The following is a 17870-nucleotide window of genomic DNA, read 5'->3' on the forward strand; positions in this document are numbered from 1 at the left end:
TAAAGCCTGCTGACTCCCAGTCTGTTTCACACTGCCAGGGTAGCAGCTGAAATAAATGAGGCTAGAATTGTCACACGCCATAACTTCCCCAAGAGAATGAATCTTCTATTCTATTCTATATACATCTAAGCAACACATAAAATGAACGTAATACACACGTGTAGGCCTAACTGCAGTCAGATCTACTATCTAGATCAGATCTAGTCTCTCTAGATGGATCAGTGATATTATAAATCTGTTAATTTACGCATTCGCACATCAGCAATTTTATCTTTTGTCAGCTGTCCTTCCTGCAGCTGTATTTATTTTGGTCCGTTTCACTTCTTCGCATTTGTCTTAATATTATATTTTGCTCTCGGTTTGTAAAATGTACAGCTCTGCTGACGGTGGACTTGTCCATGTCTGTGATTGGTCATCTGCTGCAAACACCATCCCTTTTCATGTGTGTGCGCTCAGAGTCAGATAGAGAAACCCTGGGTTGATTTACCGAGCTGATTACCAGCGGCGTAGGAACGTTTAGCGGGGATCTTGTTTGTTAGGGTTAGTGAAGCCAGATAACGAGAAGATACCCTGGGTATGTTGAACTCGCTTCGTAGTACAGGCCTCTGGTTGCCTTGTACGGTGTTAACCCCAAGTAAACTTCACTCTTGTTCTAACTTCTGACCAAAGTGTGTTGTTTGCGTTCTTTGCAGGACTGTATGATTCCTCTGTGCAGCGAGGCTCTGACCTCTTGTAAGCAACAGGATGTCCAGCCTTTCCTACAGGCCCTCCGATACACCATGTTCCAGAGGCAACTCCTCCACAAACTCAAAGGTAATTATGGCTGTGAATCAGGGCCGGCCATGTTGAGGAAGGAGAAAGAGGATGAGGACAAATAAGAAATACAGCAGGAGGTCAATCATATATACAGCGTTCAGACCCCTTCACTTTTTTCACATTTTGTTATGTTGCAGCCTTATGATAAAGTTGGTAAAATTGTTTTTTTCCCCTTCAATCTACACTCAATACACCATAGAGCAGCATAGAGTCTTCTTGGGTATGACGCGACGAGCTTTGCACACCTGGATTTGGGGAGTTTCTGCCATTCTTCTCTGCAGATCCTCTCAAGCTCTGTCAGGTTGGATGGGAACCGTTGGTGGAACAGCCATTTTCAGGAGATGTTCGATTGGGTTCAAGTCTGGGCTCTGGCTGGGCCACTCAAGGACATTCACAGAGTTGTCCCTAAGCCACTTCTGCGTTGTCTTTGGCTGTGTGCTTAGGGTCATTGTCCTGTTGGAAGGTTAACCGTCGGCCCAGTCTGAGGTCCTGAGCGCTCTGGACCAGGTTTTCATTGAGGATATCTCTGTACTTTGCTCTGTTCAGCTTTCCCTCAACCCTGACCAGTCACCCAGTCCCTGTCGCTGAAAAACACTTTCAAAGCATGATGCTGCCACCTCCAGCATTCTGTTTCCGCTTTGTCATTATGGTGTATTGAGTGTAGATTGATGAGGGAAAAAAATAATTTTATTGATTTTAGCATAAGGCTGCAACATAACAACATGTGACAAAAGTGAAGGTGTCTGAATACTTTCTGAATGCACTGTATATACTGTATATAATATCAAAATCGTCCCTCAAAATCCCGTATCGGCCGGGCTCTAGTTTTGGCAGCTGAATCAGTTTGACATTCTGATATGATATCTGATATCGACCCTTCTGTCTGCTTCTCTCTGAAATTGTTTTTTGTTTTTTTTCCAAAAATTAGATATTTGTTCAGTGCAGTTAGTGAAAGTGAGGGCTCCGTGGTAGCTCTGACAGTTTGACGGAGTAGCAGCGGGAGGGGGCGGGGGGGGGGGGGGGGGGGGGGGGGGGGTTGGGGCTCAGCGAAGGGTCAATTGAGCCAAGCTGGCACAATGCAAATGTTTTCCCCCTCTCTAGCATGGCCAGGTTTAAATAAGTAGTTCCGGTTGATGACGTGTTGGAGGTGCAAGAGAAGCAGTATAATTTGTAGTCTGCAGCTCACTATGGCCCTGTTCAGACCTGGTATTAACATGCGTCCTCAGTGATCGGCTCACAAGTGGACAGCTTTAAGTACGTCTGTTCACACCTGGTATTAGAATGCGTCTCCACATGCGTCTTCAGTGGCCACTTGTGATCCGATCTCACTTCCCCGCTCTATATGCAAATAAACACGTAGTAAAAACACGGCTGATACAGCAGCCGTTGTGACGTAATATTACAGGAATGTCAGTAGTGATATCCCACATATTCGTGAATTCTGGTACATTGTATTAACATCAAAATAAAAGGTTATTGTACCAGCGGTGTAGCGTGAATGTGGTCTGAAAGATCCGATCTCAATGCATCCTGAGTGTGTTCACACCTGTACTTAAAGCTGTCCACTTGTGATGGGATCACTGAGGACGCATGTTAATAGCAGGTCTGAACAGGGCCTGTGGCTCTTTCTGCTCCTACTATTCCTCCCTGCAAGATTTAGAACAGGTCAGCTAACCAAATATGTTTTGCATGTACACTTGACTTCATTGAAGAATTGCATGCCGTGTGATAAACACATTACATGTCTTATAACTTCTTCACGATAAAAGTGTGACGCAGAGGCAACAGGAAATGTTGGGTTTGCCTCAGCAGTAACTCAACACAGCTCTGATACGGCTGAAAGCCATTAGTAAACGTTTAAATAAGGCTGATATCTAAAGTGGACTGACCCGGGCCTATAGAAAAAAACAAACCTGTATTTGTCCCCATGAGGCTCTGAGATTTGTCCCCTCTCCATTGTTGTCCAGGTTACTCTTCCTCTGTCGACGGCCACCTACTGGAGCTCTGTCTGACCGCTGTCAAATTTGCCCGGAAAAAAGGCAACATTGCCCTGGCGTCCCGCCTGCTCAGCCAATGCAGCGACGGGACCCAAGAAGAGGAGCAGCAGGACGAGCTGAGCCAGGCCTTCAGGCGTCTCACCCTGGAGGGCACCCTGAGAGAGAAATGGGGACCGGAGCTACAGATCGAAAAAGCCAAAGTCCTGAGAACTGCAGGTGACAAACGGGAGACACTGAAAAGCTGCACTACACTACTATTGCAGGAATAGAATCTGAATTTGAGAATGGTGATTTTGACACGGTCAATTTCCGTTACGTCTGTCCAGAGCAGCTTTAACATACAGCCACAAGAACAACAGCACAACTCATTGTTATGGTGGTGGACGTAGCCGGCATGATTCAGCACACACTCGCGCACACACACACACACACACACACACACACACACACACACACACACACACACACACACACACACACACACACACACACACACACACACACACACACACACACACACACACACACACACACACACACACACACACACACACACACAACGCACTGATGCAGAACAGTGAGAAGAAAACACAGCTCACAGTATGTCAGCTGACAAAGATGTAAAGGCGATCCCAGCGGACACATCTCTTGGATTTCTGAGTGTGGTGGTGGTGTTGTTGTTGTTGATGATGATGTTGCTCCTCTAAGCCGCCGTGTGTATCTTAACAGGCCAGTCCATGGCAGCCATGGAGATGCTGAGCAAGGCTGCCCTGTCCTACTGCCATGTGGGGAAGAATGAAGGCGCCGCCTGCCGCTCACTGCTGACACTCTGCAAATGGCTGTTGGCCGACTGGAAGGACATGACTCCTCAGCTCAAACAGGCACGCTCACCTTTCAGTACAGCTCTACTTTAACCTGACTTTGCTCTGGATTTCAGTGATTTAAAATGTAAGCTAGGCCCGCACGATATGAGAAAAATCTGCGATGTGCGATAATATTGTTCAATAGATGACGATATGACTTGCAATAAATATGCATATTAGCTGTACATATATTTTGAATATAACTAGGCTAAATGTTGTAAACATTACTGCTGCTGCTCTAGAAACAACAGCAAAGTCACCATATAGAAATCTCCCTTGAAACAAATCTAAAATGTTAATAAAATAATTCATATACCTGACATGAAAATACTGAGTGAAGCTCTGAAGAACACAGACATCAGTCAGTATCAGTCCTTCCTCCTGTCCTCTGCTGATGTGAAGGAGGGGGGGGGGGGGCTGTTTTGTCTCTGCCAGCAGATAAGTTTACAAGCAAGATACTGTACATGCAAACTAATTAAATAATTTGAGTGTCTGCTGATGTTTTTTGCTTTTAGGTGGTGAAGCGGTCCGGAGCAGTAAACTCATCCAATGCTGTGGGCAGCTTGTCGCCACTGAGCCGGAATATTGCCGCTCTGCTGGAGCTTCCCCTCGAGGACCAGGGTATTCCCCACATCATCGCCGAGACCTCCGGTAACATTAACACACTTGCTCTGTGTGGACACTTCACCATAAATGTGTCTCATTGATCTAGATGTACTGTAAAAGTCCTCATACCCGATACGTCCATAAGCATTCATTAACTAAACTTCCAGTCTTGTACCATTGCTAAGACATCCAGGACTTTTTTTCAATCAAAAAGTGTAGCAGTGTTGTTTGGTTCTCCTGTGCAGTGAGTGTGGGCGTTGGGGAGCCCGACTTCGTGTTGGGCCAACTCTACCAGCTCTCCACCAGCCTGGCTCCAGAGATGGCCAAGTCCTGGGCAGCCCTGGCCAGCTGGGCTTACCGCTGGGGCAGGAAGGTTGTGGATAATGCCAGGTTAGTGGACCAACTGGAATACATGTATAGTTACCAGCTAGGAGCTTCACCTGTATGATTCTAATGCAATCAATTCTACCATTGTAGAGTTGATAATATTGTCTTGGTTGTTGTCAGAGAGGTGTTGATTTTAACTCAATCCAAACTGAGAGCATGCTGAAGGAATACTTCTCCTGATTTAATGTTTTTTTTTTCCTCAGCCAAGGGGAGGGGTTGCCTCTTCTTCCTGGAGAAAAGAAAGAGATAGAGGAGCTGCTGCCAGCCACCACCAGCCAAGAAGACAAGGACACCATCTTCAGCATTCTGGGACAGGCCATGTGTCGACCTACTGGCATACAGGTAGAGTCTGCCTTTTGGACACTTTTTCTTCAGATTTTTATCTTAAAGGGTGGGTCCATTATTACGTTTTTTGAGGTGTTGATATCATTCTGTAGCTTCCCCGTGTTCTTATGTATTCAAACCCGAACATTACAATTTTGGTCAAAGTACGTATGTTTTAGCATAAAAATGCAATTTTTCCTTCAAGTCCTTCTAAAAACTTTTTTCCACATGACCTGACGTAGGTTTCTGCACGATGACGCTGCTACATGTGCTTTATATATACATCCTTATAGACAGTGTATTAACGCTACACACAGTAACTTAGATGGCGGTCGGCATGCTCCCAGTTTGGAGAAGCAGACAGGAGTACCGGCAGGAAGCTAAGCAACATACTGCTGTGGACGCCACGCTCAGATCAGAAAGTCACACAATAACACAAACAAACTAACTGATGCAGCGGTAGACCAGCAACTCCCTGCTCTGAGAGGTAAAATGACTGTTTTTGTGAATGGAGTCTGGACTGGTCTTGAAGACCACCATATAACGGCTTCAGTTCTCAGTCAGAAAGTGCTGTCTGATGGCGAGGTGAAGCAGTGAAAATATTTTCTGCTGCTCCCGTCCACAGCCGCTTTACCTCGCAGTCAGACAGTAACTGAAGCTGTTATATCGCGGTTTTCAAGATCAGACCAGACTCCATTCACAAAACAGTAATTTTACCGCTCAGAACACGGGGGTATACATACAACCCCACTTCAAAAAATCCACACTAATCTTTTCAGTTATAACTTGGCTCAGCTCACATCGACTCAGCTAGTGCTAGCGTTCACATTATTAATTAGCTTACTGTGGTAACCTACATCACTGCTTTCTGCTAACGGCTGAGAGGGCGTTTCCATTTGAAAAAAACAAAACAGAACAGAACACCAATGGACCCGCCCTTTAAAACAGACGGACTCAGAAAGAAATTTCATTAAATAAAGAATAATAAAAACAATGTAATAAAATATACAAAATAATAATGTGTAATATCAGTCGTACTAGAAACTTTAAATTTAAAGGTATAATATGTAACAGTTGTGGGTTGCTGTTTGTCAACACGTGGCATTCAAAGCTGGCACCCTCCTCCTCAAGAAAAAGAGAGAGAGGGCGGCGATAGTGGAGCGAGCTATGGAGTGAATGAAGAGAGGGAGCGGCGTTAGTGGGAACAAAGCAGTGAATCGGCGAAATAAAACGTTGTTTTCTGAAGGGCAGGTTTCCTCCGTAGATACAGACACCACCCCACGGCTAAAGGGTCACAGTGATGATTGACAAGATTATTTTAGTATATCTATACATTGTTGTTTAGAAAATTCCTGCATATTATACTTTTTTGAAAAAGGTCGAGGGGAAAAAACCTAGTGATGACTCGCATCACATCTTTAACATGGATTGCTGCTTGTGACAGATATATTGTTTTGCTGCTTCTTTCAGCAAAATTCACATCCAGACAATTTCATACTCAAAATGTCTTATTCAACTTGCAATTTCTGACACGAGTGATGATTGGCTGCCAGGCCTTATGAAACTTCTCAATAGATCTGAGTGAATTTCACTTTCTCTAACTGATCTCTTAGTGTCAGTATATTCTTTAGGGATGTACCGATCCGATGCCTTGGCTTTGGGTATCGGCCAGTGCACATTGTTCTGATCCTACTGTTCTGCCCCGTTCTGCCAGGATGAGGACATGGCTCTACAGCAGGAAGACGACGAGGACGACATGGTAGACGTCATCTGGCGGCAGCTCACCGGCTCGTGCCCCTGGCTGGGGGAGGCAGGTCAGCCGGTCACAGATGGTCTGATCCAGGTGTGGAGGCGGGTGGTGGACCGCATCTTCGGCCTCTACCGGGTCTCCTGCCAGGCTTATTTTACCTTCCTCAAGCTCAATGCTGGACAGGTGAGAGGAGTTCCACTGTGAAAGGTCTGCTCACTGTGTTGCTGTTGAAGAACAGCAGGACCGGGGAGTGAGCGCAGCCTTCATCCTGTGTCTGTTGTTTGTGTTTTTAGGTCCCTATAGATGAGGAGGATCCCAAACTCCTGCTGTCCTGTCACAACAGCAAACAGAGCAATGACGATGTGATCGTCATGGCAACCCTGCGTCTCCTCCGTCTGCTGGTGAAGCACGCTGGTGAACTGAGGGAGGGACTTGAGCTGGGTTTAGCCTCCACCCCTACTGCACCCTGGAGGGGTATGTCATACTGCAAAATAAAGGGGGGGGGGTGCGAGCGCGCGGAAGGAGGCACACCCACGCTTTCTAAAGCAGCGCCGTACAGCGTCCTAACCTCGACAACCCAGCTGTATTATAACGTTAGCTTATAGCTGGCCTTACTAGATAGGCTCCTTACATGTTGCTTATAACTTCTTTGAAGAGTTGGGTCTCCTGAGATTGACAGCGTTGTGTTAAGAACATAGATAGACTAATTTATCAGAGTTAACTTGAACGCATCAGTTTAGGACACGTGTTCATGAGACTAAACATTCGTGATTCTGACCAGCCATTTTCCTCTTCGTGGGAAAACGCCAACAACAATCCTTCCTCCCGCTCTTGATCATGTTTTGATTCAAAGTGCGGTCACGCAGAGGAGGGGCATTTCACAGACGGTTCCGTTGTCACTGTGTTTGTGAGAGAGAGAGCAGGGCGAGGAGAAGCTGAGCAGAGCAATGTGCTGCATGCAGCTCTACAATGAAACAAGATTTTACCCATTTTAAATAGTAGAAAAACTAGAAAATCTGAACGTGGCGGTGGATGACGATTTTGTGGCGGGCCGCTACAATTAAATCGACGTATTTGAAACATTGCATTCTATGTAACTACTTTGAGCGTCTATGTCCACGAAAGTGTGTTTTTCCAAGCTGAAAATGCCCAGCTGGGAGCTGGATAATTTTGAACATTCGAATAGTCCTTATTTAAATCGTTAGGTTGTAAAATGCACTAATAGCTGAATCCAGAGTTTCCCTAAAGCCTACCATAATCCAGTAGTTGGTTGTTGCCTACCGTTGCTGTCTGTAGGACAGGATTATGATAGCGCAGGTCAAAAACTGACAAAGCAGCGTTCCGAGTAGGTTATTAATTACTTACAGAAACATTGCGTGCAACAATCCACCTTCTCTTCCCCTCTCTCACACATGTCACGGCGCTCTGTCCCTCTGTCTCAGTCTTCCTGACAGCGGTCGAGTTAAGGTGGTTGATTAACACATATTTTTGCGGGGTCGGGCGTTGCGAATCGGCTCTCATAACGGATCAGCCGGCTATTAAAAAGCCCTGCTCAGTGCATCACATAGTGTGGACGTTTTGATGTAAATGACATTAGGTGTGTGTGGTTATAGATATGTTGCACTTGTTTTCTCCTGGGGGAACGTAACATGTTGGTCATAGTGGGATGATATACAACTTTTCTAAAAGTGTGCACTGTGTGTCCTCCTCAGGTATCATCCCCCAGCTCTTCTCCCGTCTCAACCATCCAGAAGCCTACATCCGACAGAGCATATGCAGCCTGCTCTGTCGAGTGGCCCAAGACTCTCCACACCTGGTCCTCTACCCTGCCATAGTGGGTTCACTCTCCTTGGGAGGGGAGGCTCAGAACGCAGGTATGACTCTTAAAAGTCTTTAACATTTCTCATTCATTTGATTACAAGTGATTTATTCTCATCATCTGCAACTAGACACTCAAAAAACACAATGTCAAGTTTGGTTTCTGTTAGTCGTCTGAGACCCACAGTAGACCTGTTTTTGTCTTTTTTTAGAGGCGGGCACAGGGGGTCTTTAGGGGGAGATAGCAGGTCAACAGTAGATGTCACATAGAAGTGGTGGACACCATCTGAAAGCTGAAGATTAATTTGAGATGCAGCTCAGCACTTTGTGTCAAGTTCTTCTAGTCATAAATCAGAAATAAACATTAATTAATTAATTAATTATTTAAAATGAATTGTAACAGTGTATAAGGGTTAAGAACATTATGATAGCAGTATATGATGGCCATTACCATGCTCTGTCTCATAAGTTGTTGCAGCAATTTTGGGGTTGATACCATTTGTTACACAAATTTGGTGCCAAGTTTAACCATTTTTTACCACTCAAAAATTGATAAAAATGATCAATAATCCCTCCAAAATACCACATTAAGACACCAAGACTTTGAGGAACACCATAGAAAAAGCCATGCTGTGATTTGGGGTCATAAACTTTTGACATTTGGAGATTTCTGCAAGAATTGCCTTTTTCGGCGATTAGAGGGTTAGCCCTTTTGCTCAGAAACCCCCTTATTTTCAATGTAGCTAGGAAAGCCATCCATCCTCTGAATGCTCCTCTGAAGGTCTCTAGTTTGTGTCTTTCATGAGGCTGTGATTATCCTAGAGGTCACCACAGGTCATTTTATACAGTGAGGTCAAGTTTAAAAAAAAAGAAAAATGGTCTCACTACAATGAAATGGCTCTTATGGGGACTAACATCATCACACATGAATACAGCTGGGCTCATTGGATCCACAAGAGTCTCAGCTTTACAGTGATACACAATTTATATAATTCTAAGACTGTTTAGGGACCCCAGTATGCAGAAATATTCAAATACACCATTTTAGTATAGGTGAAAATAACACCTTTGTACTGCATGAAAAAAACTGCATGTGATTATCATAAAGTGGGCGTGTCTGTAAAGGGGAGACTCGTGGATACCCATAGAACCCATTTCCAGCCACATATCTTGAGGTCGGAGTTCAAGGGACCCCTTTTGAAAATGGTGATGCCAGATTTTCCTTGCTAAGATTTAGCCCAACTTTGGAGCGTTATTTAGCTTCCTTTCCGTAAAAATGGATTCCTTAGGTTTTTCTAGTTTCACATGATATCTGTGTCTTCACTCTATCCCTAACAGTGAACCTACTAGACAGTAAGACAGTCAAGTCATTCTCGCAATCCCGCGGGTCTCAGGGGGTTAACAGCGGAGCAGATAACCACCACTTGTCGAAACTAGATACAAAATGGTATTGAAGTGAAAATATCAATTCAGTAGCCTTGATGGCGATAAGAATTACCAGTGATGCCAGTAACAAATGTGACATGTGTTGACAGGGAGTAAATTGCCGTCAGCTCTGCCCACCTTCCTGGGCAGCATGCAGGCAGAGGACCTGGGAGAAGAAGAGGAGGAGGACGAGGAGGAGGAGCAGCCGGAGAGCAGCGGGCCAGGAGGAGCCCCAGAAGAGCTGGCAACCTTCTGCTCCAGTCAGGACAAAGCCATGATGCAGGACTGTTACAGCAAGATCGTGGAGAAGCTGTCCTTAGCCAACCCTACCATGGTGCTACAGGTAGGAGGCTGCACACACCGTTTCTACCCAGCGTCTCATGCTGGAAACATTCTTGCTCTTCTATACTTTGTCTTACCCGTCAGATATGGCATAACATCAGCTGATACTGGACAGAGCAGGTCAGGATTCCTCAAAGTTTTCATCAGGGGTACATTAATTATGGATATAAACAAGTTAACAACGATTAATGGCAAATACATACAGCTTTTATTTGAAAATAATAAAAAGTGCAACTGCAGGACCCGCTGCTTCAGTTCTCAAGATACAAGGCAGTGCAATACTTAACAAAAAATATAATAAACCAACTTCTATTCAAGTTAAATGAACAGTGGTTTAACCTGCTGCTTCTGTCCTCATTTTCAATATAAACAGTAGAGCAATAATACAGAGATCAACCGCTGATAGTGATCAAACAGCTTGGGACAGAATCATTCCTCTACAAACGCTGTTTAAATAATCTGCTGATAGTAATCAAGTAGTTCACCTACAGTGTTCATAATTCGCCTCACGGACCGTCTGCTCTCCGGCTGGATACGTGAGGCTGATGCTGCATGATGCACATAGATATCATGACGGGGAAAGGAAAGTCATTCTCTCTGAATGAAAAAAACGACAGCGCACGGGGAAAGCTCCTGTTGGTGCAGCCGCCCTCGTCAAGTGGATTGATAACGCCTGCTCACGTAATGCCCCCAAAATGAATCTCCGGCGACCGACTCCTCTGTATTCGCAGCGCCAGCAGCTCATGTAGACCGTCGCCCGTCTCCCTCCACGCCGCTACCGGTTGAGAGAGCGAGGAGTCCAGTGTGCCGTTCGTCTGCGTGCACGCCATGGATGCGTGCTCGCGCTGCATAGGGCAGAGCTTGCGCATGTCTGGAGAACCTGAGTAACGTTTAACATTTCTTTACTAATAAAAGCGCTAAAAAACATTTTCATATAACGTTTGTCGTCCTTAAATACAAGGTGCAAATCCTTAGTATTGATACAATCGATTTTATATCAATATACATCTCCCGTGAAGGACAACTTGCAGAGTACCTATCAATGTAGTTGGATCGTAGGAATATAAATCGAATACGTCGATGTAGTAGATGAATCGTTATACCCCTACTAGACATAGAGGCACAAGTTGTCCTGGAGCTGTCTTATCAAGCACAGTGTGCACACGCCCACACCGTCCTGAGAAGAGGTCTAATCAGGATAAATAAGAAAACCATGTGGGACCATATAGGGCCTTTTAACCCTTTAAAAAACGATCGTTGTTTGCATGATCCTGTTCAAATCAGTCTCAGCGGAAAGCTGAGGCGTCATCACGTTACGCTCTCACGATGGCGTCATCACGTTAAGTTATGTGCAGAACGTAATGAAACTATCGACGCCTTTGCACTCTGCTCTGCTAGTAGTTGCGTTGAGAAGTGTTTTGTTCATATTTGTACATCAGAAATCTTTTGGCTCTTTTGTGTGTTTGTTGAGTCAAATTTGATGAAGAAACAAAGATTTTTTTTTTTTAAATTTATGACACAATTTCAATACTTTTCAGTTATTATAATTAACTGACTGACATAACCTTTTAGTTTAGGCTGCGCAGATTTTAGAGATGTGAAGAATTTAAAGAAATGACCTCACAATAATAATGATGCTGTAGTGTTAGGAAGTCGCTAACTATTCCTGTGTGTGTTGATCAGGTCCAGCAGCTGGTGGGTGAGCTGCGCAGAGTGACCCTGCTATGGGATGAGCTGTGGCTGGGTGTGTTACAACAGCAGCACATGCACGTCCTACGGAGGATCCAACAGCTGGAGGACGAGGTCAAGAGAGTGCAGAACAACAACACACTGCGCAGGTGAGGCCCATCCACTGAGCTCCTTCCAGGACTGTATGGCAAGCCGTTTTAACATTTAATATCTAGACAGGATATTCATTAGAGATATCTGCAACGTCATTTTGCCTAGTCAAAACTCTTAATTCAAGATATCCATAGTTCTATTTTGACTAGGCAAAACTAAAATTTTAGATATCTGTTATTACATTTTGACTAGTACAATTCAGACTACTGTTGCCATTCATGTGTATGGGGTTTGTCATAGTCAAAATGACGTTGTAGATATCTCTAACTGGAGTTACGGATAGTTCAAATGTAATTACGGATATCTTGAATTAGAGTTTTGACCAGGCAAAATGACGTTGCAGATATCTGTAATTACGTCAGCAGCTACGGCAAGTTGGAGGCGGAAGCTATTCAAACATACTATGGCCTTGCACTGCAGCCGTATGGGTTTATAAAGTGTGTCTGGAGACAATAAATCTACAATACGCTGTAAATTTCTACCCCAACTCTCGGAGAATAAAGCTCTCGTTGGCCACAGATTCCTCGACGAAGAGCTCTTTTCTATTTCATGTCATTTTCTAACTATCTGATCCACAGCTATCCCCAACCGCTCGTCTCACAGCCGGCTGCACATAGAGACCGATGTTATGTGTCCAGCTTGGACGACTAAAGGCTCGTTTTGATTAAAATGAGGTTGTAGCTCGTTGTCTACCTCACTACGGTTAGAAAGAGCCCTCGTTTGTGTTTTAACTATGTTTCGCTTATGAGTTATTTATCCGGGAAGTTTGAATCTGTCAATATCTTTTCCAACTTTACCAAACTATCCAAATTAGCAGAAGCTTCTGCTGACACTGTTCAGATGCTTTGTTGGGCCAATATCCAATGGGAAGCCTTGCATGAGCAACTTCGTGCACAACAACTCTGACTAGTCATAATGAGGTTTGAGATATCTGCAACTGTTTAGGATAGTCTGAACTGAATTACAGATATCTCGAACTGTGACTAGTCAGAATGACGTTATAGATATCTGGAATAAGAATTCTGACTAGTCACAACGTAATTACGTCTTGTCAAAACGCAATTGTGGATATCTCTAATGTTAAGTCTGGATAGTCAAGCTTAGCTGTTAAAGCTGAAGTAGAATAGATTCGAGCAAATATGATTTAAAAAAAGTTATTTTTATAAAACGGTCGCTATATCCTGACAGTAGTACATGAAACAGGTAACCTGAAAAAAATCATGTTCCTCTGTGTCCTCCGGTGCTCCTAACAGCATCTGCAAGATTTCACAGACCGGAGGAAAACAAGCAGTAAAAGCTGATCTGAGGTCTGCTGTCCAACTGCCGTCTATGAGAGCCGGCTGTTTTTTAGATGAAGCAGGTGGACACACTGGACTGCAGGCTACAGAGTGTGCCTCATCTTCGCAGGTCTTTAGACCGGGGTGGAAACGCAGACAACAGTGGGTTGAGGGAACCATTTAGTTCCTTGAAAAGTAGTTCCAGGGACTAAAATAACCAGGAACTTCTTGGTGGAAATGCAGCTTTAGTCACTTCCCTGTGTGTCTTTATCAGTGACCTGTAGCTCAGTTGGTAGAGATGTCTGGTGGTTCCATTCCAGCTTGGGGAAAATCTTTTACTTCAGATGCTGATGAATAAGAGTGGAAAAGTGAAACTAAAGTAAAGTGCACGGCCTACAAGCCTGGAAGACCACCTGTTAACAGCTGTATCCGGTGATGCTCTTGGCTTCTCACAGTGAGCCTGCGGTGGGTCCAAATTGCATTGAGGTGCTTTAGACTTGCTTGCGAGTCTACTTACAGTCTTTGTTGTGCTGCAGGGATGAGAAGATCGCCATTATGCGCGAGAAGCACTCGGCTCTGATGCGGCCCGTGGTTTTCGCCCTGGATCACGTGTGCAGCATCACAGCAGCTCCAGCAGAGACCCCACATGAGACGTGGTTCCAGCAGACCTACGGTGATCCCATCACCTCTGCCCTGGAGCGCTTGAGAAACCCCACCAACCCCGCCAACCCCGCCAGCAGCTGGCTTCCCTTCAAACAGGTGTGTGTGTGTGTTTGTTTGCACCTGTATTGTATATGTGTACTAAGGATTTCTTACTAAGGAGTTCTACGTATCTATTCTTTCTATACCTCATTAATACAATCATTGAACATCATTGGGCGCTAAGCCTTTTGCAAGCTTGACTCGGCTGGTGTTTGTGTGTGTGTTGGTCAGATCATGATGAGCCTGCAGCAGCGTGCTCAGAAGCGAACCAGCTACCTGCTTCATCTGGACGAGATCAGCCCTCGCCTGTTGTCCATGACCACAACAGAGATGGCCCTGCCAGGCGAGGTGTCGGCATCGGACGCCGTCACCATACAGAGCGTAGGCAACACCATCACTATCCTGCCCACCAAGACCAAGCCCAAGAAGCTCTTCTTCCTGGGCTCAGACGGACGCAACTACCCGTACCTTTTTAAAGGTAGGACACCAGCTCACAAGCAGTGACTAAAGGTGTAAATACATCAGTTCGGTCTCACTGTCAGAAACGGGGTTAACCGAGGCTTTCGCACTGACATTTGAGGCACTTAAGATTGTAAATATTCACTGTCAGAGTGTTAAATCGCTAAATGATGTTGAACTCTCAGTTCAGTTCAGGCGAGGTCACAAAATAATTATTAGACATGTCTATAAAACAGATGTTTGTTTAACGAGAGATGAATGCATGCAAACCTGTCAAAAGAACAATCCAAACATGTCAAACTGCATCGACATTTATGATCTATCAGATGTTTTCTATCCCCCAAAAGACGTTTCGCGAAGTGCCTGTATGTACCGGTCTGATGTATATTCTCATAAAAAGGAAAGGGTTCTTCCAAGAATAGCAGTTATCTCAGCTAGTTACAGAATAGCATTCAGTCCTGAGCATTGACAGTTACACCGTGTCCTAACTGGATGCAGGCGTTAATACGTTAAGCTATGCACTTCTGTTCTACGTCATGTAAACAAACCACGTACATATCAGCTGTGTGCTCCACATCAGACCGGAGACGTAACAGGACGTGGCCATTTAAAAGATGGGTTAGTAGTACTTGTTATCTATGTTTGTAGCCTGCTTTTTTTTAACAGAAAACACATGTTTTATATATTGTGATATTTACTGGAAATGACACGCAATATAGCCCGCCGTGAATCTTGCTCGTGCCCGGGACAAGATGCCACAACAGCACAGGCAGTAGTCATCAAAATTGCGTCTCCCTCAGGTCTGGAGGATTTGCATTTGGACGAGCGCATCATGCAGTTCCTGTCCATTGTCAACACCATGTTCACCAAGATCAACCAGCAGGAGCAGCCGCGCTTCCACGCTCGCCACTACTCCGTCACCCCCCTCGGAACCCGATCAGGACTCATCCAGTGGGTGGACGGAGCCACGCCGCTCTTTGGCCTCTACAAGCGCTGGCAGCAGAGGGAGGCTGTGCTGCAGGCTCAGAAGGTAACGGTCCCCACTGTACTATGCTGCGCTGTTAACTAATGAGGAAATGTCTCCCTTAATCAGGTGAACAGCAAGAATTTGTTCATCAAAACTGCACCAGGCTGTTTTCTCACCACCTTTCCTGTTTGCAACCCCACATCAATCCCATTGCAGTTTAAATGTTTTTCATAAGAGCTAAATTGATGTTTTTTTTGTCCTGACCAGGCCCAGGACTCGTTCCAACAGCAGCCAGTGCCTCCAGTACCCCGCCCCAGTGAGCTCTACTACAGCCGCATCGGGCCAGCTCTGAAGGCAGTGGGGCTCAGTCTAGATGTGACCCGACGAGACTGGCCTCTCAGCGTCATGAAGGAGGTGCTGAAAGAGTTAATGGAGGCTACGCCCTCCAACCTGCTGGCCAAGGAGCTGTGGTGTTCCTGCACCACACCCAGCGAGTGGTGGAGGGTCACTCAGGTAATCAAAACAAACAGCGAGGGAGGGAGAGAGGGAGCGGCGATGGTGGAGCGAGCTATAGAGTGAGTGAAGAGAGGGAGCAGCGTTGGTGAGAACAAAGCAGCGAATCTGAGATTCTAATAGTTTCATGGTGGTTATGTTCTAAAGCACAAATAAACACACAACTAAGTCCCGAACACCTCCGCACAACCTTGCGGGAAGGTGCCGAGTTGCCGGATTTTAAACGAATGCAGCCGAAGGGCAGACTGTTCTCTCTGCTCAGTGTGTATGACTTGGTCAGACACATCGGTAGCAGCACACAGCAGAGGAGAGAGAGAGAGAGGAGAACGGGAAACTTGCAGCAATGTAACAAACTCGTTCTCATCCGTGTATCTGACAGTAGTAAAAGGGGACTTGTGCTTCGGTATCGGACGTTTAAGGGCGCGACAAATCGCCGGTATTCGACAACCTGAACGTTTGCGGCCGTTTGCAGACGCCGGAGAAACGCACCAAACACAGCAAAACAAGAAGAATAGATCAAATCCAGGAAGAGGGGGCTGCAGGGTCTCTGTAGATACAGACACCAGCACACACTGCTAGTGATGATCGAGAGGGACTGTCAAGTGTTCTGTTTGGTTGCAATACCTTTTTTTCTTTTGTGCTTGCAGTCCTACGCCAGATCCACTGCCGTCATGTCAATGGTGGGATACATCATCGGCCTCGGAGACCGTCACCTCGACAATGTGTTGATCGACATGACCACCGGAGAGGTGGTGCACATCGACTACAACGTATGCTTCGAAAAAGGTCAGTTTCAACCAGGGAGACGTCATGATTGACAGCTGTGATTCTCTCTCGACAAGCCCATGGGACCATCATTTACTAAATGAACATCACGCTGTATTGAAGAAGACTCGAAGCTAGCGATTGAGACCATAAACTCATGTTTACAATGTTTACTGAGGTAATAAATCAAGAGAGAAGTAGGCTCATTTTCTCACAGACTTCTATACAATCAAGACTTCTTTTGGCAACCAGAGGAGTCGCCCCCCTGCTTGATATTAGCTAGAATGCAGGTTTGAGGCACTTCAGCATCGGCTTCACTTCTCAGACCCCGGAGGTAGCTGCTTGAATAAGACCGAGAGCGGTGTGTTAAATATATCTATTGTTTTCTGTGTGTCTCTAAGGAAAGAGCCTGCGGGTGCCAGAGAAGGTCCCATTCAGGATGACCCACAACATTGAGACTGCTCTGGGAGTCACTGGGGTGGAGGGGATCTTCAGGCTGTCCTGTGAACAGGTTACTCTCATATCACACTCTCCCATCACATTCACACTGAATTGTGTGTGTGTGTATATACTTACAATTCAGGACCTGATTATAAAAAACATTTGTACACCTGTTAAGGGGAATAGCGTGCAGGACCTAGTCCTGATCTCCAATAAAGCCACGTCTTGCTGCTCTGCTGAATAAGTGCTGAAGTCGGATGTGTCATTTCAGGTTGTTCAGATGATGCGTCGGGGCAGGGAGACCCTACTGACCCTGCTGGAGGCCTTCGTCTATGATCCCCTGGTGGACTGGACCGCTGGGGGGGAGGTCGGCTTCGCTGGTGCGGTGTACGGAGGAGGAGGCCAACAGGCTGACAGCAAGCAGAGCAAGAGGGAGATGGAGAGAGACATCACACGCTCCCTCTTCTCCTCCAGGGTGGCGGAGATTAAGGTGAGGACACGGGCTCGATGGGCCCATCTGGCTGTTATTCAATGCAGAATATGAACCAGTGTTGTACAACTCTGCTGTGATGGACA

At 45.5% G+C, this 17870-nt stretch overlaps 1 protein-coding gene across 1 annotated transcript in view; it reads left to right on the plus strand.

Annotated features, from left to right (window-relative positions):
- Window positions 1-17870, plus strand: part of smg1 (SMG1 nonsense mediated mRNA decay associated PI3K related kinase) — a 71516-nt gene that overhangs the window by 31952 nt on the left and 21694 nt on the right. The window contains exons 28-45 of the mRNA XM_074657229.1: window positions 693-813; window positions 2784-3029; window positions 3543-3694; window positions 4192-4327; window positions 4528-4672; window positions 4873-5011; window positions 6708-6926; window positions 7037-7217; window positions 8456-8617; window positions 10097-10329; window positions 12012-12166; window positions 13984-14206; window positions 14381-14627; window positions 15409-15638; window positions 15843-16088; window positions 16736-16874; window positions 17255-17364; window positions 17566-17784. Coding sequence (XP_074513330.1) covers window positions 693-813; window positions 2784-3029; window positions 3543-3694; window positions 4192-4327; window positions 4528-4672; window positions 4873-5011; window positions 6708-6926; window positions 7037-7217; window positions 8456-8617; window positions 10097-10329; window positions 12012-12166; window positions 13984-14206; window positions 14381-14627; window positions 15409-15638; window positions 15843-16088; window positions 16736-16874; window positions 17255-17364; window positions 17566-17784 — 3303 coding nt within the window. The remainder of the gene's footprint in view (window positions 1-692; window positions 814-2783; window positions 3030-3542; window positions 3695-4191; window positions 4328-4527; window positions 4673-4872; window positions 5012-6707; window positions 6927-7036; window positions 7218-8455; window positions 8618-10096; window positions 10330-12011; window positions 12167-13983; window positions 14207-14380; window positions 14628-15408; window positions 15639-15842; window positions 16089-16735; window positions 16875-17254; window positions 17365-17565; window positions 17785-17870) is intronic.

This window comes from Sebastes fasciatus, chromosome 13 (genome assembly GCF_043250625.1).
Source record: "Sebastes fasciatus isolate fSebFas1 chromosome 13, fSebFas1.pri, whole genome shotgun sequence".
Lineage (NCBI taxonomy): Eukaryota > Metazoa > Chordata > Actinopteri > Perciformes > Sebastidae > Sebastes > Sebastes fasciatus.